Genomic DNA, 24,741 nt, shown 5'->3' with positions numbered 1-24,741 from the left:
AAAAGATTTTGGGCTCAGTTCAAAAGCATCTGGTGATCCAGATGTGGCTTGCGGTCTGCCGATTGGCTACCCCTGCTGTACGGCAAGCAGCGATGGAAGAGGCCCCTGTGGCAAGCGAAGAGATTTCAGGCATGGTAGGGCTCTCCTGCCGCTGTGGCACACCCAGAGTTCAGGATCAGTGGGTTAAATCAATCTGTGTAAACAAAGGCCAGGAACTCCTCCCCCAGCTCTGGGAGGCCCAGCAGGGAGCCCTGGGGAAGAACAGTCCCGAATGGGAGCAGGGCAGGCCGCTATCACCAGGCCCAGATGGGAAAGAGGAAGCTGCCAGCCGGTTCCACCAGGAAGGGGGCAGGTGGCAGCTGTTTCCGGTTATGGCTGGAACACCTCCAGGCCCTACCCAGCAGCCTCTTGCCCCAGCTGGGTGCTGACCCCCAGGGCACTGGCACATTAGCCAGCCTAACTGCAGCAACCTGGCAACAGCCAGATCAGGTGACCCTCAAGCGTAGAGAAAAGGCCCCCTCCCCCATGCTAACCCCCACCCTGATCACTGTCCCAGTAATGCCTAACATTCATCATCCAACAAGGATCCTCAGTAACTTCAGATAGCTGGGTCCATCTCCTCCTCCCCATGTCGTAGATGGGGAAACTGAGGCACCGTGGGGGTAGGGACACAATCAGTCAAGGGCAGAGCCTGGGAGGGAACCAGGAGTCCTGTCTCCTACCGCTGCAGTCTGCTAGGCCCATGCTCCCAGCCCCAGCAGCACACACAAGCTAGGATTTTGCCTCCAGCCATTGCTGGTTGGGAAGGGGAAATGGGGTGTCTGATAAGCATGTTACAGTCTTGAGGAACCCAATAAATGCAAGAGCTGCTGGAGCCGCCAGCCCAGCATAGGATGGGGCAGCCCACAATGAAAGGGGCCAGGGTACAGCCAAGCCGGGATTCAGGGTGAGTTCACTGATTACCTGTCCGTGCTCTGGGCAGGTCACACACTGAGCTGGGACCCCTGGGGATTGGGAATCACAGCCCCTGCCTCTGCCCCTGCAGCAGGATCTATAGCCAGAGGAGCCTGCCTCCGGGCTGTGCACTGGGTGTGGCTCGCAGGAGATTTGAGGCCTTGGGGTGGGCCCTCCTGGGAGCAGCCGGTCTCCTGAGGTTTCCACCAGCTGGGTCCAAAATCTCAGGGAGCAGCTCAGTGGGTTTGAGCCTGAACCTTCTCCCTGCATTGTCCTCAGCTGAACCTTAGGCTGGATTCCAATCCGAACCCCCTCCCTTCCCTCAGGAATGAGCCCTCACAGCTGCCACAAAGGAGCTGTTAGCCCATGGGACAGTGAAAGAAACCAACTTCCCGTAAGTCCTAGAACAAGTCCAGCAGCACTGGGACTCCTGACCACCTCTTCCTGCTCTAACCGCTAGACCCCACTCTGGTCGCTGGGCCAGAAGTAGAGTCCTGGCATCCTGGCTCCCACGCACCCTGCTCTAACCACTAAACCCCACTCTCCTCCCTGGACTAGGAATGAAGGCATGCCGGCACCCAGCCCCCTGCTCTGATCACGGAAGAACCATCCTTTCCCAATCAAGCCAAAGGTAAGGCTGGTGCAAACTCAGCCTCCCCCCCCACGCAACCCCGCAGGTCGGCCACACCCACCTTCTTGATGTTGTATATGCGGATGAGGACGCCCTTCCCCCTGTCATTGAGGATCGTCAGCTTCTCCGCGAACTTGTGCTGGTAGATGGAGGGCAGAGACATCTCCCCGGGTGAGCTCTCACCCCTGCTCCACACCCAATAACCCACTGGAAGGAGGCGGCCAGGCCTCCCAACGGCTACACACCCGACAGGCACCAAGCCACCAAAATGGCAGGTCTGCGCTGTGGGGAAGGGGGCGGCATTGCTGCTGCTCCTCCGATTGGCGCTTCCTTTTCGGCTGTGTGCGGGGGAGACAGCAGGGATCCCACTGATTGGTCCAGGCACTCAAAGCCATCGCAGAGCCGAGCTTCACCCTGCAGCGACACTTCCCCAAGCGCCGACAGCAGCTTCCCCTTTTGGGCCGTGGCTTCCTGGGCTGGGCTCAAGGGCGGGGACTCAGCAGGGCCTCAATGCTCTGTGGCAACCCCTATCACCCAGAGAAGCCGTCTGCTCTGTTCTTGCCAAAGCCCGGCTGTTTGACAGCCCCTGAACATTCGCCATCAGCCTGCGGCCGAGCGGGGCCTGAGCTGGACCCAGGGGTGCAGGGCTCACTGCTCAGTGCCCCCTGCCATTCACACCAGTGCAAAACAAGTGAAAACACCAACACCCTGATCCAGGGGCGACAGATTCTGCCTAGAAGTGGCGGGGAGGGAGGGGCATGAGGCCCTGCCCCCTTTGTGGCCACACCATTCTCTTCCCCAAAGCCCTTCCCCCCCCAGCCAAGTCACAGCCAGGCTGGGCCAGGGAGCCCCCATCCTGTGTCCCCACCCCGTGGGCCCCCTACCCAGGGCAAGTAAAAAATCTGTGCCTCCCCACATTGCCCAGGCTCCCTGGGCTGGGCCCCACTTCCTGCCTGGCTGGGAGGTGGGGCCTTGCAGGAAGACGAGGGGCAGAGGGCCAGGCCCCTGGTGAAAAGTGGACAGGCCAGGCCTCTTGCCCCCCCCCCCCCCCCACCTACCTCCGTTCTGGTGCCCTGCCCTGATCTGGCAATGCATGTCACCCATGTGGCATGGGCCTGGCCCTGAATGATGGCTTGAAGTACAAGGCCACAGACAACCAGGGCCATGAGCAGCTGATACAGGACTCGATTAATAACAAATTAAAGGACCATTATGTAGTTAATGCAAATCAGCAAGGGTTTATGGAAAACAGATCCTGTCAAACTACTTGATAGCTTTTTGATGAGATTACAAGGTTGGTTGATTAAGGTAATAGTGTTAATGTAACAGATTTACACTTCTGTAAGACATCTGACTTGGTGTCCATGACATTTTGATGGAAATTCTAGGGAACAATTGTGACAACTCCTGGCGCTCTCCAGCTCCTGCTTTGCCCCCTAGCAAGGGACACTCCCACACTTTGAGAAACCTGGAAACCTTCCAAATGAAGGGTGCTAGACAAGGGTCCGTCCACCACACTACAGTCACAATGGAGCCAGGGAACCTGGGGACAAGATGTTTCCAGTCTGTGGGATGGATGGGAGAGCTGCCCAGGGGGCAGTCTAAAGAAGGAAAGGTTTCAGAGTAACAGCCGTGTTAGTCTGTATTCGCAAAAAGAAAAGGAGGACTTGTGGCACCTTAGAGACTAACCAATTTATTTGAGCATAAGCTTTCGTGAGCTACAGCTCACTTCATCGGATGCATCCGGTGCATCTGTAGCTCACGAAAGCTTATGCTTAAATAAATTGGTTAGTCTCTAAGGTGCCACAAGTACTCCTTTTCTTTTTTAAAGAAGGAAACTCTCCCAGGAACAAATGCCTCTGGGGGAACTGACTGGCCTCGTGGAGGATTGTGGCCTCTTGTGCAGGTTCTGAGGCCTAGCTCACTGCCTCAAGAGGGCCCCCTCTACTAGGACACCTGAGTGGGTCATAAACTGCCTGTGTGTGAGGCCTAATCAGGTTAGAACACCATGCTCTAGCCTTGGATCTTACCTGCTCCTACCAGACAGCTCCCTCTCACTGTGTGGGCAGCCTCACAGCCACAGAAAGTCATTGCCCTGAGCTGTGTATGGGGGTGGGTGAGGGTCAGTCTAATTCCTAGTGGCCCTGTTGCCGATTCACAGGGTCTATGGCCAGCCTGTAACCTGTCCCTTGGGAGTAACCCTGGTAGTGTGCCTGGCCCCATGGACCCACACAGTTCCACAGGGCCAGGCCCATGGCCTCCACGACTCCAAAACTTGATCCTTGTCTCTCTCCTTGGCTCCACACAGAGAAACCAGCCAAGCCAGACCCCTGCCGGAGGCTTGTACTGACATTGTCTGCTTCAGGGCACAGTACCCTCAGGGAGGATCTGAAGCGACATCAGCAGCTTTTCAAAACAGATCAGGGTCTTTTAGTGAACTGGAACCCAGCATGGGAAGTCGTTCGGTCAGCAGAGAGAAATAAAGTTAAAGAAAGAGTCCATCTGGCCAAGCCAGAGCAATCCACCAGCCAAGTGCTCAGGATGCCAGTTGTGATTCTGGCTCTCTGGCTCACTCAGTTTGACCCAGGTGAGAGCAAGCCAGCCTCTTCCAAAAGCCAGCTCTGATTCCCTTCCTCCACCTCTTACTGGAGATTAGTCCTTTGTCTTCAGGCAGAGCCACCCTGAGTTCACATACTGCCTGCCTGAGCTTCTCACACTGTGGTGTCAATTGTTCAGCCCTTGGGGCTTCCATTGTCTTTTCAGATTCTCTGTTATATGGGTGGGTTCCCACCAGTTCCTTAAGGACCCATCCTTCCATCCCAGACAGTGACTTAACTCTTTTGCACCCACCGAATAGCAACGCAAAGTACAGAGGGAAACCGCAGTATAGGTAGGAGTCATAAAAATATTACAGACTGTCCCCACTTCGCCATGGGCCCTAACTGGCCTCCTGGCTGGCAGTGCCAGGAAAGAGATGAAGACTGAGCTGAGCTGTTTGCGGGGCAGTGCGAGAATCTTCCATTGCCATTTGCATGTTGGGGGATAAGGAGATGAATGAGCCTCTAGCAAGGACTCTCTGGCACCTCCCACCATCAATATCACCACACACAGTGGCTCACTGGCCAGTTGATCATGGCATACGTCACAAGAACACCTAGGGGCCCAACCAAAATTAGGGCCCTGTCATGCCAGGCGCTACACAAACACAGAGCAAGAGACATCCCTGCCACAGGGGGTTCATAGTGGACAGGACAGGCACAGAGTGGGTGGGGAAACAGAGGGCAAGCAACTTACCTAAGTCACACAGCAGGCCAGGGAATAGAAGCCAGGTCTGAGAACTCCCAAGTCCCAGGCCAGTGCTCTCCCTACTGGGCATTGCAGCCTGCCTGACTCGCTTGCTGAGCCCAAGAGGCACTTACCAGCAGGACAGTGGGGTGGGAGGGGGTATTGTTTTATGATCTCTGTGTGTATATAAAGTCTGCTGCAGTTTCCACGGTATGCATCCGATGAAGTGAGCTGTAGCTCACGAAAGCTCATGCTCAAATAAATTGGTTAGTCTCTAAGGTGCCACAAGTACTCCTTTTCTTTTTGCAAAGACAGACTAACACGGCTGTTACTCTGAAACTAGGGAGACAGATTTTCAATAGCTTAGGATCCCAGGATCGACTTGCATTCCCTTGGAATCTATCACAATTGCAAGTGTCAGGTTCCCAGCATGGCACCCACCAGGGCTCTCTAGGGAAACCACCAGCTCCGGAGTCCTCAGCATCCTCAGGGGTCTCCCATCCAGGCACTGACCCAGCACAGCCCTACTGAACAAGGGGAGCACCCAGGCCCCAGCCCAAGCTGGCATTAAGGCTCCCCCGTGTTGTCCGCGTACACCACGCAGCTCGTATAGGATGATGTCACTGAGCATTCTGAAAGCTCCTTTGCCATTGGCCAGGCCCTCAGTGGCCCCTGCACCCAGTTCCAGAACTTAAACCATGCAACTGTTTAGCCTTGATTCCATGGGAACAGCAGGGCCCCATCTCTGCACAGGGACCCCCAGGCTGAGCCAAGTAAGGAGCCATATAAGCCAGCCATAGCCACCACCAGGGGGAGCTTGTTTTCATACTTGGGAATAGATTGAAGGGAGGCTTTTATCTGAGAGATAAGGTAGGAATTTGCCCTCACCTGTGCTAAATAAGTGGCCTATAAAAGGGGCTGAACACTGCTTACTGAGAAGAACAGGGCTGGCTGGTTAGGACATAACTGCCAGAGAAGGACTTTCTGTGCAGTGGTGAGTACAGACAAGACTCTGTGGGAAGAGTTATGGTAGAGTAAGATCAGGGTTTGGTGCCTAAAATTAGCCTTAAAGAGACTGTCTGTCTGGGATTTTTTAGTTGGTGTCTGGCTTCTAGCTCAAATGTTGGCCTCTCTTTACTCAGAGGGTTAGGGGCTGGGAGGGAAAGTAGCTGCTGTGGAAACCTGAGGAAAATGGGAGATGGGAATTGAAAAAACTAAAAGCAACCTAGCTTCTGAGCTGAGTGGTGTCGCAGCTTGAGCTGATATCCTGGGAAGGGGGTAGAGAGCTAGCAAAGGCACTTACAAAATACTCAGTGGGAGGCTTTCTAGCTACCTTAGCCTGTTGAAGCTGTGATAACCACAATACCTAGGGTTTCTACTGAGCCAAAACACTACGTATCTCAAAGTGCTTGGAGCTGGGCAATGGAGCAGTGCAATGTTGTCTCCATTTTGTGGCTGTAATGCTGCAGTATGTGTGCTGGGCTGCTTAACTCTATGAGCCAGGTCCTTGTGCTGACTCTAAGGCAGGGGTTCATAGAAGGTTAGGATTGGAAGGGACCTCAGCAGGTCATCTAGTCTAACCCCCTGCTACAAGCAGGACCAACACCAACTAAATAATCCCAGCCAGGGCTTTGTTAAGCCAGGCCTTAAAAACCTCTAAGGATGGCGATTTCACCACCTCCCTAGGTTTCAGAGTAGCAGCTGTGTTAGTCTGTATTTGCAAAAAGAAAAGGAGGACTTGTGGCACCTTAGAGACTAACCAATTTATTTGAGTATAAGCTTTTTGTGAGCTACAGCTCACTTCATTGGATGCATTCAGTGGAAAATACAGTGAGGAGATTTATATATACTCACAGAATTTAGGCTTGAATAGAGACTGGGAGTGGTTGAGTCATTACACAAAGTAAAACTATTTCCCAATGTTTATTCTCCCCCCCCCCCCCCCCCAGACGTTTGTGTTAACTGCTGGAAATGGCCCACCTTGATTATCACTACACAGGGTTTTCTCCCCCCGCCCCCCCACTCTCCTGCTGGTAATAGCTCATCTTAAGTGATTACTCTCCTTACAGTTTTCAGAGTAACAGCCGTGTTAGTCTGTATTCGCAAAAAGAAAAGGAGTACTTGTGGCACCTTAGACTAACCAATTTATTTGAGCATGAGCTTTCGTGAGCTACAGCTCACTTCATCGGATGCATGCCGTGCTGTAGCTCACGAAAGCTCATGCTCAAATAAATTGGTTAGTCTCTAAGGTGCCACAAGTTCTCCTTATAGTGTGCATGATAAACACACATTGTTTCATGTTCTCTGTGTATATAAATCGCCTCACTGTATTTTCTACTGAATGCATCCGATGAATTGAGCTGTAGCTCAGGAAAGCTTATGCTCAAATAAATTGGTTAGTCTCTTTTCTTTTTACCACCTCCCTAGGTAACCCATTCCAGTGCTTCACCACCTTCCTAGTGAAATAGTTTTTCCTAATATCCAACCGAGACCTCCCCCACTGCAACTTGAGACCATTGCTTCTTGTTCTGTCATCTGCCACCACTGAGAACAGCCTAGCTCAGGGGTGGGCAAACTATAGCCCACAGGCTGGCCCATGGTCTGTTTTAAGCGGGCGCGCGAGCTCCTGCTGGGGAGCGGGGTCTGGGGCTTGCCCTGCTCCAGCTAGGGTGCTAGACCAAGGGCTGTGCCACGGGGCTCCTGGAAGCCACGGCATGACCCACTCCAGCTCCTACACGTTCCAGTGGACCCCTCCAGCACTCCAATGTGAGCTGCAGGGGCAGTGCCTGCCAATGGGGCAGTGTGCAGCCAGGGCCGGCTGTACATTTTTTGCCGCCTCAAGCAGCAAAGGAAAATGTTGCCGAAGAGGGAAGCGGAGGAGCTGTCGCTGGCATGCCTCCGAAAGCTGCTGCAGTGCCACCCTTTCCTGTTTGCCACCCCGGGCACCTGCTTGCTAGGCTGGTGCCTAGAGCCGGCCCTCTGGGCAGCAGAGCTGCCTGGCTGCACCTCTCTGTAGGAGCTGGAGAGGGGACATGCTACTGCTTCTGGGAGCTGCTTGAGGTAAATGCTGCCTGGAGCCGGTACCCCTGAGCCTCTCCCCATGCCCCAGCCCTGATCCTCCTCCTGCTCTCCAAACCCTTCGATCCCACCCCAGAACCTGCACCTCAACCAGAGCCCTCACCCCCTCCTGCACCCCCAATTTTGTGAGCATTCATGGCACACCATACAACTTCTCTTCCCCGATCTGGCCCTCAGGCCAGAAAGTTTGTCCACCCCTGGCCTAGCTCCAGCCTCTTTGGAACCCCACTTCAGGTATCATAGAATCATAGAATATCAGGGTTGGAAGGGACCCCTGAAGGTCATCTAGTCCAACCCCCTGCTCGAAGCAGGACCAATTCCCAGTTAAATCATCCCAGCCAGGGCTTTGTCAAGCCTGACCTTAAAAACCTCTAAGGAAGGAGATTCTACCACCTCCCTAGGTAACGCATTCCAGTGTTTCACCACCCTCTTAGTGAAAAAGTTTTTCCTAATATCCAATCTAAACCTCCCCCACTGCAACTTGAGACCATTACTCCTCGTTCTGTCATCTGCTACCATTGAGAACAGTCTAGAGCCATCCTCTTTGGAACCCCCTTTCAGGTAGTTGAAAGCAGCTATCAAATCCCCCCTCATTCTTCTCTTCTGCAGGCTAAACAATCCCAGCTCCCTCAGCCTCTCCTCATAAGTCATGTGTTCTAGACCCCTAATCATTTTTGTTGCCCTTTGCTAGACTCTCTCCAATTTATCCACATCCTTCTTGTAGTGTGGGGCCCAAAACTGGACACAGTACTCCAGATGAGGCCTCACCAATGTCGAATAGAGGGGAACGATCACGTCCCTCGATCTGCTGGCTATGCCCCTACTTATACATCCCAAAATGCCATTGGCCTTCTTGGCAACAAGGGCACACTGCTGACTCATATCCAGCTTCTCATCCACTGTCACCCCTAGGTCCTTTTCTGCAGAACTGCTGCCTAGCCATTCGGTCCCTAGTTTCTAGCTGTGCATTGGATTCTTCCGTCCTAAGTGCAGGGCCCTGCACTTATCCTTATTGAACCTCATCAGATTTCTTTTGGCCCAATCCTCCAATTTGTCTAGGTCCTTCTGTATCCTATCCCTCCCCTCCAGCGTATCTACCACTCCTCCCAGTTTAGTATCATCCGCAAATTTGCTGAGAGTGCAATCCACACCATCCTCCAGATCATTTATGAAGATATTGAACAAAACTGGCCCCAGGACCGACCCTTGGGGCACTCCATTTGATACCGGCTGCCAACTAGACATGGAGCCATTGATCACTACCCGTTGAGCCCGACAATCTAGCCAGCTTTCTACCCACCTTATAGTGCATTCATCCAGCCCATACTTCCTTAACTTGCTGACAAGAATACTGTGGGAGACCGTGTCAAAAGCTTTGCTAAAGTCAAGAAACAATACATCCACTGCTTTCCCTTCATCCACAGAACCAGTAATCTCATCATAAAAGGCGATTAGATTAGTCAGGCATGACCTTCCCTTGGTGAATCCATGCTGGGATTTCGTGTGCCTCCATTCCCTAGCTGTAAAATGCTGCAGAGCACTCTGAAAGAATGAGGTATTTATTATGTTGGGGAGAGAGGGTCATTGACTGGCATAGCTATAATGGTATACCATTAGACTAGTCCTGCCAGTCAGCTTCCCAGTGTAGCCAAGCAACATTGCTCAAATGAAGCAGAATTCTCTTGATGCTTTGCACACACGTTAGGGCTGAGCCCCAACGGGTGTCTCTGAAGAACACTCGGGCGTCCTTCCCATGCAGAAAGCAGCACTTAACGCTCTGTAAACATTCGTCACTTGGCGACACACTGAAGACTGAGGCCTGGCCTACACTTAACTGAGGTGGCTGCAGCTAAGGTGCTGGAGGAGGTGGCTTTCCTGCAGTGACAGGAGGAGCCCATCTCTGTGTAGGCTGTGTCTGAGCTATGACGTTATGCCAGCATAATTACAGCATTGTGGCTACACTGCTGTAGACCAGTGGTTCTCAACCTATTTACCATCATGGGCCACATGTGTGGCCCACAATGTGTTTATGTGGGCCGCATCCAGTACTACCTGTATGGCCCTGAGGATGTCATATAGGCTGCAGCTCTGGGCTTATTGGGCCCTGCAGGTTCAAAGCCACTGCTATAGACCCTGTAGTGTAGACAAGCCCTTGCACTTCAACAGCTGTCTGCATCCCCAGCTGGGTGCCAGCTGAAGTGTCAATATCTCTTGGTGAAAATCATTCTCCCAACCTTGCCTGCCTGCCAGCGTGTCTGGGATGGCTTTGCCAGCTCCTGTGCCATCCCCATGGCAGGTGGGCAATACTACCAAGGCTTGTGGCCCTTGCCTTGAATCTATGGAGCCTGGTGTCTAACACCCCAGCTCCTGCAAATGTGACGCTAGGAGGATGCTGCTGGCCTTCAGTTACCTAAGGTCTAGCCTCAATGTAAGGGGGTGGCTGGCCCCTCACTGGGGTTCCTGGGTTGACCTCTCCCAGTGCCCAAAGGAAAGGGGACAGTGAGTCTCAGGATCTTGATTTCTCACTGGCCCTTACCTTCATTGGCCTTGGGGATCACCCCAGGCAGCCTACCCCTCTTTTTAGCCTCACTGTATATTGTGTGCCTTCTGTTATGCAGGTGTGATGGATCCTGAGCGGCTCATCCCATGCCCCTATGACAAAAACCACCAGATCCGAGCCTCCAGGTTCCCCTACCACTTGGTCAAATGTAAAGAGGTAAGAGCAAGCTACCCAGTGGGACAGAGTCTGAGGTGCCCAGAGGGGAGATGGCCACCTGTCTCTGTTCCCTGCAAACTATTTTCCTCTGCCTCCAGTGCAAACACAAAATGGGAAATGACTGCCTAGGAAGGAGCACTGCAGAAAAGGATCTGGGGTTTATAGTGGATCACAGACTAAATGAGTCACAATGTACTACTATTGCAAAAAAGCAAACATTATTCTGGGATGTAATGGCAGGAGTGTTGTAAGACCAAAAGAAGTAATTCTTCACCTGTATTCAACATTAATAATGCCTGAGCTGGAGTATTGTGTCCCGTTCTAGGCCTCTCACTCCAGGGAGATGTAGACAAATTGGAGACAGACCAGAGGGGAACAACAAATGTGACTAAAGGTCTAAACATGACCTATAAGGAACAATTGAAAAAATTGAGTTTGTTTAGTCGGGGTGGCTAATAGGTCTTGAAGTAGGTAAAATTTGTTATAAAGAGCAGAGTGATCTACTCTCCTTATCCACTCAGGACTGAACAAGAAATAATGGGCTTATATTGCAGCAAGGGAGATTTAGGGATCATCTAGGGAGACTTTTAAGAACAGGTTAGATAAACACCTGGGATGGGCTAGATAACAGTTGGCCCTGACTCCATGCAGGGGACAGACTAGATGACCTACCTAGGTCCCTTCCAGACCTACGTTTATGTGAAACTCACACTTGGGGCTTCTCTTAACTGCCCAGTTAACTCAGGTATTGCCCCTACCCTGGCTTCTGTCCATCCCCACAAACCCTCTGGCCCATGTGTGGAGGTGCTTCACACCTGGGTTAGCTGACCCCTGCTGGAGTAGTAGGGAGTCTGATTGCCTCTCTTGGTAATCTGCCCACTCTGCACTGAAGACCCAGACTGAACCTGATAGTCCTTTCATGCCTTCCTACAATTCACTGGGGGAAAACATCAGAGCAGCTCAGCTGAGAGCCAGCAGCTACACCTCCTCTCCCTCCTCTGTGGGCTGACCCCACCCCCAAAAAAGTCTGAGCCTTGCATGAGTGAGTGTGGCCCCAGCAGCTTGGGCAGGGCTCTATGGTCTGGCTGTTTACCTGGGCTAGGCCAGCTCAACTGCTGATCACTTGAGTTATGTCTTCACTGCAGAGTTAACCCTTGGAGACACCCAGGCTCCAAAAGCTCCTGAACTTCAAGGCAACTTAGATCCAGGCCTGCCCTGTGTCACTAAGGGGCTCCAGTGCCTTAGTGAGGTTACACTAATGTCCCTTTAGGTTACTCTGGCGGCACAAAGGGGCCTGAAGTATGTGGAAATGGTCTCCTGGGAAAACATCCTGTAAAGGGGCCTCTCTGGGTTGGGTGCTGGCTCCAAGCTAGCCCTGCTCCATGCCCGACATAGGGGACAGGTTGTGGCTGCATTGGGTGTAGCTAGAGTAGCTGTGCTATAGCTAGGCTCTGCTGCCCAGGGCCATGAGAAGTAGAGCAGCCCAAAGTAATTTGCAGCAGCAAGGGCAGGAGCTGCTCAGCCCAAGTCTAGGGAGAGCTAAGGTAGTCTGAAGACCATTCCCCACCACTCCCCACCTCTTTTTGGACAGGGCTGGAGCAACCAAGAATCAAGTCCAAGAAATTCAGCACTGCTGCAGATGCCCCAGATTCCCTGCATGTACAGGTATGTCTATGCAGCAGCTAGGAGAGAGTCTCCTGGCCCAGGTAGATGAGCTTAGAGTAGTGGGGCTTGAGCTAGTGTGGCTAAAAATAGCAATGTGGATGTTGTGGCTTGGGCTCTTAAGCCCACTTCTCTCTGTAGGTTTGAGTCCAAGCTCCAGTCCCCACTATAGCATCCACACTGCTATTTTTAGCACACTACTTTGAGCACCACTAGCTCAAGCCCATCTGTCCAGGCGGGAGGCTTGCTCCCAGCTGCAGTGTGTCGACATACTGAGTGGTGCTCTCTCACTAAGCACTCGGCAAGTCAATGCTTTGTTTCCGGCTTGCCAGTCTTCTGGCTCTGATGCATCCCTAGAGATACTGTCAGCTGCCTCCCCTTATAAGCACTGAGCAGAGGCCACAGCAGTACCTCCCTGCTGTCTCTGCATAGTGGCATCTTGTGGCTTCTCTTCCAGAATAACAAGAAAAGAGCCAAAGAGCTGGCCACGTGCCCCTACAATGCTCGCCACAGAGTCCCAAAGCAAGAGCTCCAGCTGCACATCTCCACCTGCACGGACAGGGTGCCAGAGCTGTTCAGTGGTAAGCTTGGGAGAGGGAGCCAGTAGTCAGCAGGACCATACATGTATTAAAGCAGGTGTGCTACCGACGTGACCTGCCCCAGCCAAGGGAGTCTGGACAAGGGCGTCTTGCTCTGGACACCAACGCAAGCCCTGAGCAATCTGTAGCTCATGTGATGAGTGCAGGGTATGCACACAACTACTGTAGGTGTAATTGCTCTGAGCAAGGCTGAGCGCTGTTGCCCAGCACATCCCTCTGTACCATCGCAGGGCTGGGTATTGGCTGCAGGTGCTGGCTTAGCTGCACTGGTATAAATTGTGAACATGCAGGGTTTGCTCTAGTGGCTGAAGTCCCAGTGTAGAGCAGCACAAGCCCAGCCTGTCTTCATTAGCAGATTCTACAGGAGTTGGCTAGAAATCCCTTCCCCTCCCCAATGCCCATAGCTAGCTGTTCATAGCAGGCTAAGGAAGTATCCTCCTGACTAGCTGGGGGAAGTGCTCACTGCCTGGCACAGCAGGGGGCAGGTCACCTGGCATCACTGAAGAGTCGTGGTGTCTACCGTCTGCTCACTGGGGTGGGAGCTGCTGACCACAGGGAGTGGGGGACAGCCTGCAAACCTGCATCCAGAGAGCAGAGCACTAGGAGCCAGCATTTCTGAAGTGCCCAATGCCAGGCTCAGGGTGTTGGGGGCCCTACTGAATGGCTAACTAGGTGCTTAGGAGAGCCAGTGGGGAATGTCAAGGAAGCATTTTTGTCAGAAAACCCTGATCTCCATGAACGCCTCGTGGGAAAGGGTTTTTTGGGCTTTGACACGGCAACTTGGAAAATCTGAGTCCCATTGTTTGGCTCTTGAAACAAGAAAATCCAGTTTCTGGTTCAAAATAACCATTTGAAACTAATTGTAGTTAAAATAGTCCAAGACCAAAACATTTTCACTTGAACCCAATTGGGGGAGGGGGGCTAGCTTTTTTTTTTGGATTTTTTGGGGGGTTTTTGGATTTTTTTGTTGTTGTTTTTACTTTTTGTCCTGCTTTGGGACAGGAAACTCACATTTCCTTGGGCAGGAATTGGCTTTCCTGTCCCAGCTGTGATGAGAACCTGGCCCCACAGCTGTAATGAGAACTCTGGAGATCAGTGCATGTACTGAGCCTCATAGGGTCAATGGTATCAGCTCTGCATGAGCCCTGTTTATTGCAGTGGAACCATATTGGCCCCATTGTGTAATGTCAGGGTGCTTGTGGGGAGTTCTCTGGCCTTCCCAGCTAGGCTTGTAGGAGCCAACACTTCTCAGCTTGTCAAGCTGTTTGGCTTTTAAAGGCTTCCCCATTCTGTGTGTGGCAGGAACCTGGGGGTGGATGAACTTGTGCCCTGGGGAACAAAGGCTGTCCAGCTGGCTGGACTGAGCTGGGGCCACCACAGGAGAGCAGAGACCCTGGACGCACTTCAGTCTGACCTGAGCCTGGCTCTGAGGAGAGTTCAGAAAATCTCCCTCACTAAGGAGCATCTCCAGTTAAACATGGCCTCTGACCCCTTGTAATGCTGGGCCTCTGGCTAACAGAACTGAGCCCTGATCCATATAGACAACCATGTTTCGCTCTTAGATCAGCTACCTGGCTTCTTCTCTTCCTTCCAAGTCCTGTAACATGTCTCCTCTGCTTGCAGAGACCTCAATGAATTTCTGTCCCAAGAAGGAACAGAAAGAGGTGCCAAGATCCTGGCAGTGTCCCCCCTGCCTAGAGGACTGGGAGGCAGGTGAGTGTCAGTGAAGAAGCTGCCAATGATATCGGAGACATGCGGTACCTATGCCTTACAGGACTTGACTGAGGCTATGGTTACACTGCAAGTGGTATAGTGTAGGTACTTACTGCAATAGTGGAAGGGGTTTTTCAGTCACTGTAACTAATCAACCCCCTCGAGGAGGCGGCTAGGTTCTTCCATTGACCCACCAGTGTCTATACCAGGGCTTAGGTTGGCTTAACTACATCTCTTGAGGGATGAACGTTTCACACTCCAAAGGGACGTAGCGAGGTTGGTGTATGTTTTAGGTGTAGACCAGGCCTTGGAGCATGAAACCACACACCATGCTGCCTTTAGCTTTACCAGTCACTACTATACCTTGTCTACACATGGAAGCTGACTGGCATAGCTATTGTGTGATACAATGAATCAGTGATACTTCTGAGTATTTAAGAATCAGTGACTTCAATTCCAGAATAATTAGTGTACTTGATAAGCAAAGTAATCCTGGAATAAAATCATGCTTGTTAAGAAATAGCCCCCATCTCATTTGGGCACTATCCCAGAATAGCTACTCTGGTCAACTCCCCCTCTAAATAACCCAGTTTAGACGGCTGTAGGCTCTTCCTTTAAATAGGATCAAAGGTTTGGTACTTGTGGTAGATAGTGTTTCACTCAACCAGTTTAACACATGCTAAAGTACAACTGCTTTGTCTTAACTAGTTAAACTAAGCTGTATAATGCAATACTTACCACATTTAAATGCTAAACAAGGTGTACAGTGGGCAGGGGTGTGAGGGTGTGTGTGGTTAACATGTCAAAATCCTACTATGGCCAAAGCATGCTGTAGCTGACAAGGCTGTGTCTGTCTCCACTTGGGGAATTTGGGGGGCACTGGCAGGCCCCCCGCCTTGCCCCTGCTGAGCTCCCACAGCTTCAGTATTGTTGGAATTTGCATCAAGGCTCTGGGGCTGCAGGTTTAATATGGTGGTACTTTGTTTCCAGCTGCTGAGGTTTCTCCTGTGCCCAGGTCCTGCTGTTTTATCCAAAGCAGTGGGGTTGCAGGGAGGAGATTCCCATAGCATGGACGAGGCCAGATCCCTGCTGCTAAAATCAGTGAGAGCAACCATTGGCTCCTCCGGGGCAGGACTGAGCCCTCCTGCTGGCTCTTGCATAAGTAGTTAACCCATTTCAAGGGACCATTCATGGTGAAGTGGCCTGTTAACACCTCTCCAGTCATAGGAGGTGGGGAGAGTTGTGAGCGGATTATAGATTACTGTACAAAACCATAAATCCAGTGTCTAAAAATCATGGATTGAAGAATGTCTAGCAAAGTTAGGAATTTCAGCTTTCAGGCTTGTCTTTTCCAGGGGTTGTGCAGGCTTCACCTGAGGACAGGGACAGAGAGGCCAGCTATAGAGGGCTTGCCTACACTGGCAACGTTACAGTGCTGCAGCAGTTCTCTAACAGGGCTTATGTAGTCGCAGCTCAGCACAACACTCAGGGAGCGCTCTCCCCGGGCTCTAAACCACCTCCACAAGGGGCACGGCTCCAGGCACGGGTGCGCTGTCCATACTGATGCATTACAGTGCTGACACTTGCAGCACTGTAGGGGGGTGTTTTTTCTCACCCCTGAGTGAGACCGTGGCAGGGCTGTAAAATGCCAGTGTAGACCAGCCCAGAGTGATTGTTTTGTGAAAAGTGTTTGCCTGCAGGTAAAAGGGTGTTCTTGTCTTATTTTCCTGTCAGAGGTCATTCGATAGCGTAGCAATTGGCTGTCTGGCTTCACCCACGTTGTTGTTGGCGTTTAGTGCCCTGGATGAGGTACACCACATGTTGATAGGTATGTATACAACCATGGATCTTGAAAGTGGAGCCATGTGTGTTGGTTTTGCAACTGTTAAAGCAGCAGCAGACCCTGCTCTGAGTTGGTGTCCTGGTCTGTGGGGAGCTTGCTTCTGATGATCTTGGAGAGGCTGGGAAGTTGTCTGAAGACCAGAAAATGGGGTTCAGGAAAGATTTATTTCAGAGAGGTCCCCACTGAGTATGGGTTATAGTTAGAATTGTAGGACTGGAAGAGACCTCAAGAGGTCTTTGAGTGCAGTCCCCTGCACTCAAGGCAAGACTAAGTATTACCTAGACCATCCCTGACAGGTGTTTAGACATTTTTAAGAGCAGGTTAGACAATGACCAGAATTCCACAACCTCCCTAGACAATCTATTCCAGTGCTTAACTTCCTGTCAGCGCAGTCTTTTCCCCTATGGCTAACCTAAATCTCTCTTACTGCTATTTAAGCCCATTGCTTCTTGGCCTATCTTCAGAAGTTAGAGGACAACTTTTTTCCCTTCCTTGTAACAACCTTTTATGTACTTGAAAACTTATGTCCTGCCTCAGTCTTTTCTCTCTGGACTAAACAAACCCAATTTTTCTTTTTCAATCTTCCCTTATAGGTAAGGCTATGGTTTAGTCACTGGTATTTTTTAGTAAGTCATTGACAGGTCATGGGCCATGAACAAAGTCACATCCCTTGACCTGTCCATGACTAGTCCTGTACCCCTGACTAAATCTTGGGAGTGCCAGGGGTGCTGGGGCAGGGAACCGTGGCCAATGGGAGCCACAAGGGCAGTGCCTGCAGGTGGAGGCAGTGCACAGAGCTAGAAGCTGAGGGACATGTTGCTGCTTCCAGGGAGCCCCCCTTCCCACAGGTAAGCATCACCCAGAGCCCTCACCTCCTCTCACCCAAACGGCTCCTCCTGCTGTTGGGTGGGGTGTGGCCCAAGACTGACCCAGCAGCAACTAGTGCAACTGTCCCAGACTGAGTTGCTCAGTCAGCCCCAGAGCCAGACACACTGGCTGCTGCAGAAGTCACGGAGGTCACGGAATCCATGACTCTGACAAACTCACAGCTTTACTCATAGGCAGGGTTATTTTTTTTCCATCCATGTGTAGAATAAATTTTTGTTATGCACCGAGGTATGTGTGGATGTGTGCCACCAGTAGAAACAAACCTAGTTTGTTCTTTTTTAATACAATTTGCCATAGGGATAATTACTCCAAGGACAGGTTAAGCATTTTAGAACTCGCTACTCAAACTACCATTTACTTCAAACCATTTCTCCAGTTTGTCCAGATCATTTTGAATTTTAATCATATCCTCCAAAGCACTTGCAACCCCTCCTAGCTTGGTATCGTCAGCAAACTTTATACATGTGCTCTGTGTGCCAGTTTGATACCCAATATGGATTCCAGTGTGAGGCGGCAGGGGTGTGCAGTTGAGCTGGGGGGAGGGGATATTTCTGTATTGAAGCAGGTTCTCTTGGAGTATTTGGGTGTCCCATTCCATGATGGGGGAGCTACTTCTCTGGAGTGTCCTTCTTTGGTAAAGGCAGTTTTCAGTATGTTAAGGTGTATATATCCAGGACTTGCTCCTTGGAACATATTCTGTGGTATCTTAACATCTACCCGTAGATAATGGTTTTTGTTTTTGGTTTTTTTGGCACCCAAATAGCCTGAGAACCTGCTTCAATAGGGAAATAAAACACCTCGTCTGACCATACACCCCTAGTTGTCACCTGCCACCCCATACTGCAGTCCAAACCAGTACAACACCTACCAGGTAGGGACCCCTCCTGAAAGATCTTTCCTGAACCCCTTCTTCTGCAGCTCCAAGCTAATCCGAAGCAAGGTCCCCACAGACAGAACACACCAACGCAAAGCAGCACCAGTCCCATCTAGAACAACAGATGCAAAACTTGTAGATACATTTCCACTGCTACAGTAATCAAACCCCCTCCCCCCAACACCTCTTTCAAAATCCAGGGTGGGCCTTCACATGCCTGTCAGATAATGTGGTGTACTAAATGCCCCAATAACTATGGGGGTGAAACTGGTCAGACCATCACTGTGCTCTCAAATGAACTCTCTCTCAGAAAAATGTTAAGACAAAAACAACATCCTCTCACCTGTAGGTGAACAATTTTCAAAGTCCTCACTCTATCTGACCTCTCAGTCCTTATCCTCAAAGGAAACCTGCACACACCCTTCAAAAGACAGGCTGGAGAGCTTAAATTCCTAACTTTTCTAGACATTAAAAATCATGAACTGAAGAGAGACTGGATTTATGTATCAGAGGGGTAGCTGTGTTAGTCTGTATCCACAAAAACAATGAGTCTGGTGGCACCCTAAGGACTAACAGATTTATTTGGGCATAAGCTTTCATGGGCATAAGCTTTTTATTTTAATAATAATAAAAAAATCCCACTTCAGATGCATGGAGTAAAAATTAGAGGCAGGCATAAATGTACTGAGATATGAGGAGAAGGGAGTTATTTTACAAGTGGAGAACCAACTCCCTCCTCTTCATATCTCAGTATATCTATGCCTGCATCTGTAATTTTCACTCCATGCATCTGAAATAGGACTGTTTTGGTTTCTTAACCCATGAAAGCTTGGTCTTTAAGATGCCCCTAGACTCCTCACTGGATTTATGGCTTATTACAACAATCTGTAACCCACTAACAATCCCGCCCGCCCCAATGATTGGAGGGGTTTTAACAATTCACTTCACATTGAATGGTCCCTTTGTTTAGAATATTCCATCTGTTCCACTTGTGTTTAGCTGTGATGTTCTAAGTACCGTTCCCAGCCCTGAAGATGAGCTCTTTGTGGTTCCAAAGTTTCTCTCACCAACTGATATTGATCCAATAAGAGATCGCCTCCCCTACCCCATCTCTCTCATCCTGGGACAGACACTGCTACACCAACACTGCAAACATCTCTGGAGTTGTCAGCCTTGTGGTCAGGAAAAGTCTCTTGCAAACAAGCCTATATCCTGCTCCATCCCTCTGGCAGGCCCCAGCCCTATCAACTGCAAGCTTAACTGTTGTGCAGGTATAAAACCTCTCTGGGCTGTTACTGAGGGCCTGAGCATGTTAACCCTTCAGGGTGTTGGCAATGCTCCCAAATCCCAAGAGAACCCCTTTCACCAGACCGGCTAGCACCTCAGCATTGTGGTTCCTCTGCTTGTCCATGCCCCTTATAACTCAGGAGGGCAGCAGGATCAGGGCTAGCACAGTGGGCATTCATAAGAACGGCCATACTGGGTCAAACCAATGTTCCATCTAGCCCAGTATCTGGTCTTCTGACAGTGGCAAGCACCAGCTGCTTCAGAGGTGGTGAACAGAACAGGTCAACTTCCAAGTGGGCCACTTCCAGCAGTTAGAGGCTTAGGACACCCAGAGCATGGAGTTACATTTTCCTTCTGAAGCACAACTAAGGAGAACTCTGGAACAGGATCTGTTCCAAGTAAGTGGGCTGGGGAGAGAGCAGGGCCAATGGCCTCCTGTTCATGTGATCTGTGGGTGTAGAGTCTTGGTGTGTTTAAACCTATCCAGTAGCCTTTCATTGTGCACTCACACTAAGCTTTTCCTCCTCAGAGGCAGATGAGTCTGCTGCCACTTCTCCTTTTGTTATTGGCTTCAAGGCAAACTGCACCTTAAGCGCAAGTCAAAGGTAAGAGCTAACTCTCCTTTCATGTGTTCTAGCAGCCACTTTGCACCCCTTTGGGAAAAGAGGGTCACCGGTCATGCCGGGACCCCCACTGGCATGACTGTCCTAGCTCTACTGGCATCAACAGCTATGGCACTGGCGGTGCTGCTAACTTGGGTAACTATATTGAAGGCTCATGAACCTTGGTAGCTTTTTTTTGTAAAGCCCCACAGCTGGGAAGCCGAGAATGATTTCAAACAGGTGTCTAGCCCTCCTGGTTGAGAGAAAAGGTTGAAAAAGTCTGTGTAAGCCTAAATGCTACATAACCAGCAGACAAAGAAACCAACTCCCAAGATTTCATGGGGTTTTGGGGCCTGACTTTTAGGTTGGTTTGTGTTTTAACACTTGTGGCTGGCCACACTGTCTGGCCAACTGGGTTCTTGCCCTTCTAATAACTCCGTGCACTCCTGCAATAGTCACTCTTGGATTCTGCCGTTCTAGTTGGGTGACCAGAAATCTAACAGAACTTCACTAGCAATACCCCTGCAATACCCAAGGCTGTTGTCAGGGTTCCCTTCCCACTCTGAACTCTGGGGTACAGTTGCAGGGACCCGCGTGAATGACCCCCAAGCTTATTTCTACGAGCTTAGGTTAAAAATTCCTCAAGGCACAAATCCCTTTCGTCCTTGGACAGTATGCTGCCACCACCAAGTGATTTAAGCAAACGTTCAGGGAGGGCCACTTGGAGCCCTTACACCCCCTTTCCTGGGGAGGTTTGAGAATAATATCCTAACCAATTGGTTACAAAGTGAGCACAGATCAACCCCCCCGCCAGGTCTTAGGACACTGAAAATAAATCAGGTTCTTAAAAGAAGAACTTTATTTAGAGAAAAGGTAAAAGAATCACCTCTGTAAAATCAGGGTGGAAGAACTTTACAGGGTAACAAAAGATTCACAAACACAGAGGAACTCCGTCTAGGCTTAGTTCAAAGTTACAAAAAACAGAAATAAACCTCCCTCTAGCAAAGGGAAAATTCACAAGCTAAAACAAAAGATAATCTAACATTCCTTGCCTGGGTTTACTTACTATTTTTGTAATATTAGACTGGTTCAGGATTGGTTGGAGAAAATAGATTTTTTTTTTTTTGGCCTGGCCTCTCTCAGTACCAGGAGAGAGAGAACACCCAACAAATCCTCCCCCTCCCCAGACTGGTCCTTTTGGTCAGGTGCCAACCAGGTTATTTGAGCTTCTTAACCCCTTACAGGTAAGGAGGAATTCTAGGCTACCCTTAGCTGTATGGTTATGACAGCTGTAATTGGCCTGCTTCTGCTCATGTTACACCTGCACAGCGTGACTAACAGCTGTAGATTGCAGGGGTGTAACTGAGGTCAGAACTGGGCCCAGGGGTGAAAGCAAGTCTAGGGACTTACCAGTACAGGGCTGGGCTGGGGCTGGCTCTGGCCCCCGGAAGGGGTGGGGCCTCAGGTGGAAGGGGTGGGGCTGGGGGAGGTCAGAGCCAGAGCCGGCCCACCCTGTACTGGCAAGTGCCTTCTTCCCCCTCCCCAGGGTAACAGCAGCAGCCGGGGCCTCTGGCAGCTGTTTAAAGGGCCCTGGGCGGTAGCGGCAGCCTGGGCCCTTTAAATTGTCCCCAGAGCCCTGCTGCCAGTTCTCCGAGGACAGCGCTCCAGCTGCCACTACCACCCCGGGCCCTTTAAATCGCTGCCCCAGCCCCTCCGCCGCTACCCCAGGGCTCCGGCAGCAGAGCTCTGGCAGCAATTTAAAGGACCGGGGGCTCCACCCGCTGCTGGGAGCCGCAAGCCCTTTAAATTGCACCTGGGGAAGCTGATCCACCCTGGTACAGCCCACCGGCTCTTGGCGGTACACTGTACCAGTAAGCTGGTACGCCCTTTCACCTCTGACTGGCCCATTACATGGTTCTGCTGAGCATAAATGGAGCCACCAAGAGAACTGCTTGGAGACTCCTGCCTGAGTCAGAGAGCCACTAGCCCCATAAGTCTTGGCCCCATCTGTGACATGTTTTCCCCAAGTGGGGAAAATGGAGGTCATGTGACTGGGTCATGTGACCCACCAGTGCAGTCTCTGTGATAGGTAAGGAAAAGTTCTGGGGAAGCTGCAGAGAAGAAGGTGGCTCCAGCTGGGTAGGACTGGGAGCGGCCTGCCAAGGCCAGAAAGGCCTGAGTGGTGTGATCCAAACCTTTAAAATATATGAACTCTTGCCTGGGGCTTGGAGGACTCTGTTTTTGGAGCTGTTTGTGCTAAGTCAGCCTCAGTAAGGGCATAACCGGCTAAGAGAGCCTCTGTGAAACCACTGAGGAGCCCTGAGGACAGGGACACTGAAGGTGGCCATGCCGGAGCCAGCAACCCTATTAGAAATACCTGCTGTGTTCCCTTCGCTACATGCGCACGAGGGGGGAAGCCCAGCCCAGTTTCTGTTCCTTTGGATCTGTCTGGGCCAGAGTCTGTAAAATTCCATTAGCAATTTCACAGACATCCTGGAGCATCTCCTAGCTTGTACCCATGTAACTGAGAGCACTGGGGCTCCTTGGTCCTTAACCCTTCTCGTGGCTCAGGGCTTGTCTTCATGTACAGCGCTACAGCTGTAGCTGTAGGAGTGAAGACACTCCTGTGCCAATGGGAGGGCGTAGCTAATCCACCTCCCCAGGAGGCAGTCGCTATGTCGATGGGAGGAGCCCTCTTGTCAACCCAGCATGGTCTACCTGAGGGGCTAGGGCGGTATAGCTACATGGCTCAGGGGGAGGGGCGTACACCTGGCCTTGGACAATGCCGTGTGGCGAGTTACCAAGCTCTTGAACCCTGGCAGTTACAGGGGCACGAGGGGCAGGGGATCCAGAGTTCAGTGGAATGGAAGCCACGCTGTAGCTTTGGGGGACAAATGGCTGAACACCAGAGATGTGGGGGATCTTGCTGTAAGTGAAATGTTACCTAAGGGAAGGCAGGTTGAGTTCCAAGGCAAGACTGGATATGCAGGAGCAGTCAGCTGTTGGCTACTTCACCCTGAAATCCTTGCTTTGTGAGTGGAACCTGTCCTGCTCCTTCCCCCGTTTAACACATGGCTGCTACCCCATGGCAGCAGGAATTAGCTGGCATAAGTCAGCATTGTAAATGCATTTTCTAAGCAGGATCAGAGTGGTGGTAGCACCTGGGGACCTCAGATGGGGAGCAGGACCCCACTGTGCCAGGCAAACAAGCCAAGACTGTTTATGCCCCAGAGAGCTCATGATCCAGACACTATGGGCACATTCTCCACAAACCCTTCTGGCCTGGAGTAAAATCCAGGCAGGTGCCTCAACAGCTGCTGTTTGCCAAGGTGGGAGGGAGCCATCCTTCATGTGGGCTGCACTGGGAAGGCACATGGCAGCTTACAACCAATGCATTGCCCCTGCCCTGGGGACAAGACTTGCCTGTTACCAGGGGTATTATGGGGAAACAATCCAGTGCACGCTGGCATGGAATGTCATAGAGACACACTGCTGGGAAAGCCCAGCTGGCAGAAGGGGGGACCCTCAAGCACACACAGGTAGCAGATCCCAGGGAATGCTATGGGGTCCTATTTAGAACTGGCCTTCAGAGCTGGGTAACCAGGACTAAAGTGGGGACATGCTGACAAGTCTCTTCAGCTAGCTGCATGTGGCACTGGGAGTGGGGCTTATGGAGGCAGTCCCATGATGCAGGCATGTCCTGTGGACTATCTGGCAGTCTGAGATGGGCCATGCTAACTCCTCATCCTGGTGTATGTACTAACTCCTCTCCGTTTCCATCTCATTGTCCAGTCTTGGTGAGACAGGCTGGGATGGAAACCAGCAAATACAGGCCAGGAGCACCTCAGCAGCATGGACTCCAAAGGGTCACTCCTGGAGAAAAGGTACAAGGCAGGGGCACCATGGGAGTGGGACTAAACTATTCTAACTGTCTGGGAGGTGGGGAAGGGTCATAACTTGATGTTTCAGAAGCTGGTCATAAGACTGGGTCTTACTGTACTCATGTCTTGGGCATGTCTTGTACTCATCTAGGACATTTGCTGACCGATCTCTGAAGGGAAGAAACCTCTTTATTTCTACTTCCACTAGTTACTAAGGTACTTGCTCAAGGCACACTGCTTTCATGAGCAGAACGTGTCCTGTAGCTGGGAGCCAACAATCTCATGGAAAGAGGGAGAAGTGAAACAAAGATACCAAATGAGGGTAGAGGCTAGCAAAGCTGCTTCCTGCCCAAAGTGAATATTACTGAACCAGTGTCACTTCCTGAAAGCTTGGTGTCCTAGAGGACTTTCCTCCACTGCTAGAAATGGGCTGATGTTTTTGAGTCAGAAGCTCTTTGGGGGGGGGGCTAAAAAGTGCCGCCTTGTATAAGTAACATTTGACCCTAAGGCCTGCTTATAAACATAGTACCTTTCCCCCACCTGTATTTTGTCTCAATTCCTGGCTCTTTCTCTGCAGGCTCTCTGTGAGGCTCTTGCTATGGGAAGGTGCAGCCTGGAGAAGAGTTGAAGAAGCTTTTAAACTTAAATATTTTTAAACTTGTTCTTAGTGTCCAGACTGAAAAATAAAACTTCCCTTTGTATAAACAGTGTGGTGTTGTGTTCTGCAC

The 24,741-nt window shown here is 51.0% G+C and overlaps 2 protein-coding genes across 4 annotated transcripts in view; one reads left to right on the top strand and one right to left on the bottom strand.

The window, feature by feature from the left end:
* NCKAP1L (NCK associated protein 1 like) overlaps positions 1 to 1,985 on the bottom strand; it is a 71,094-nt gene extending 69,109 nt beyond the window's left edge. The window contains exon 1 of one of the 2 annotated variants that reach the window (XR_013348460.1): positions 1,647 to 1,985. Coding sequence is in view for 1 of the 2 variants with exons in the window: in XM_077838403.1 (XP_077694529.1) it covers positions 1,647 to 1,748 (102 nt within the window). In the remaining variant the exon portion in view is untranslated. The remainder of the gene's footprint in view (positions 1 to 1,646) is intronic. The other variant, XM_077838403.1, reaches the window with a different exon arrangement.
* On the top strand, positions 1,632 to 24,688 carry LOC144277536 (gametocyte-specific factor 1-like). Of its 2 annotated transcripts, XM_077838404.1 has the most exons (7): positions 1,632 to 1,756; positions 10,567 to 10,664; positions 12,784 to 12,907; positions 14,549 to 14,638; positions 20,060 to 20,135; positions 23,925 to 24,016; positions 24,591 to 24,688. In XM_077838404.1, exons 1-7 carry the CDS (start codon positions 1,732 to 1,734, stop codon positions 24,599 to 24,601), a joined length of 516 nt encoding a protein of 171 aa, XP_077694530.1. In that variant the 5' UTR covers positions 1,632 to 1,731; the 3' UTR covers positions 24,602 to 24,688. The 2 variants fall into 2 exon arrangements, with proteins under 2 accessions (XP_077694530.1, XP_077694531.1); XM_077838405.1 differs by lacking the exon at positions 14,549 to 14,638.
* Positions 24,689 to 24,741: the final 53 nt, after the last annotated feature.

Source organism: Eretmochelys imbricata, chromosome 20 (assembly GCF_965152235.1).
Source record: "Eretmochelys imbricata isolate rEreImb1 chromosome 20, rEreImb1.hap1, whole genome shotgun sequence".
Taxonomy (NCBI): domain Eukaryota; kingdom Metazoa; phylum Chordata; order Testudines; family Cheloniidae; genus Eretmochelys; species Eretmochelys imbricata.
This window is presented reverse-complemented; position numbering and strand designations above follow the sequence as displayed.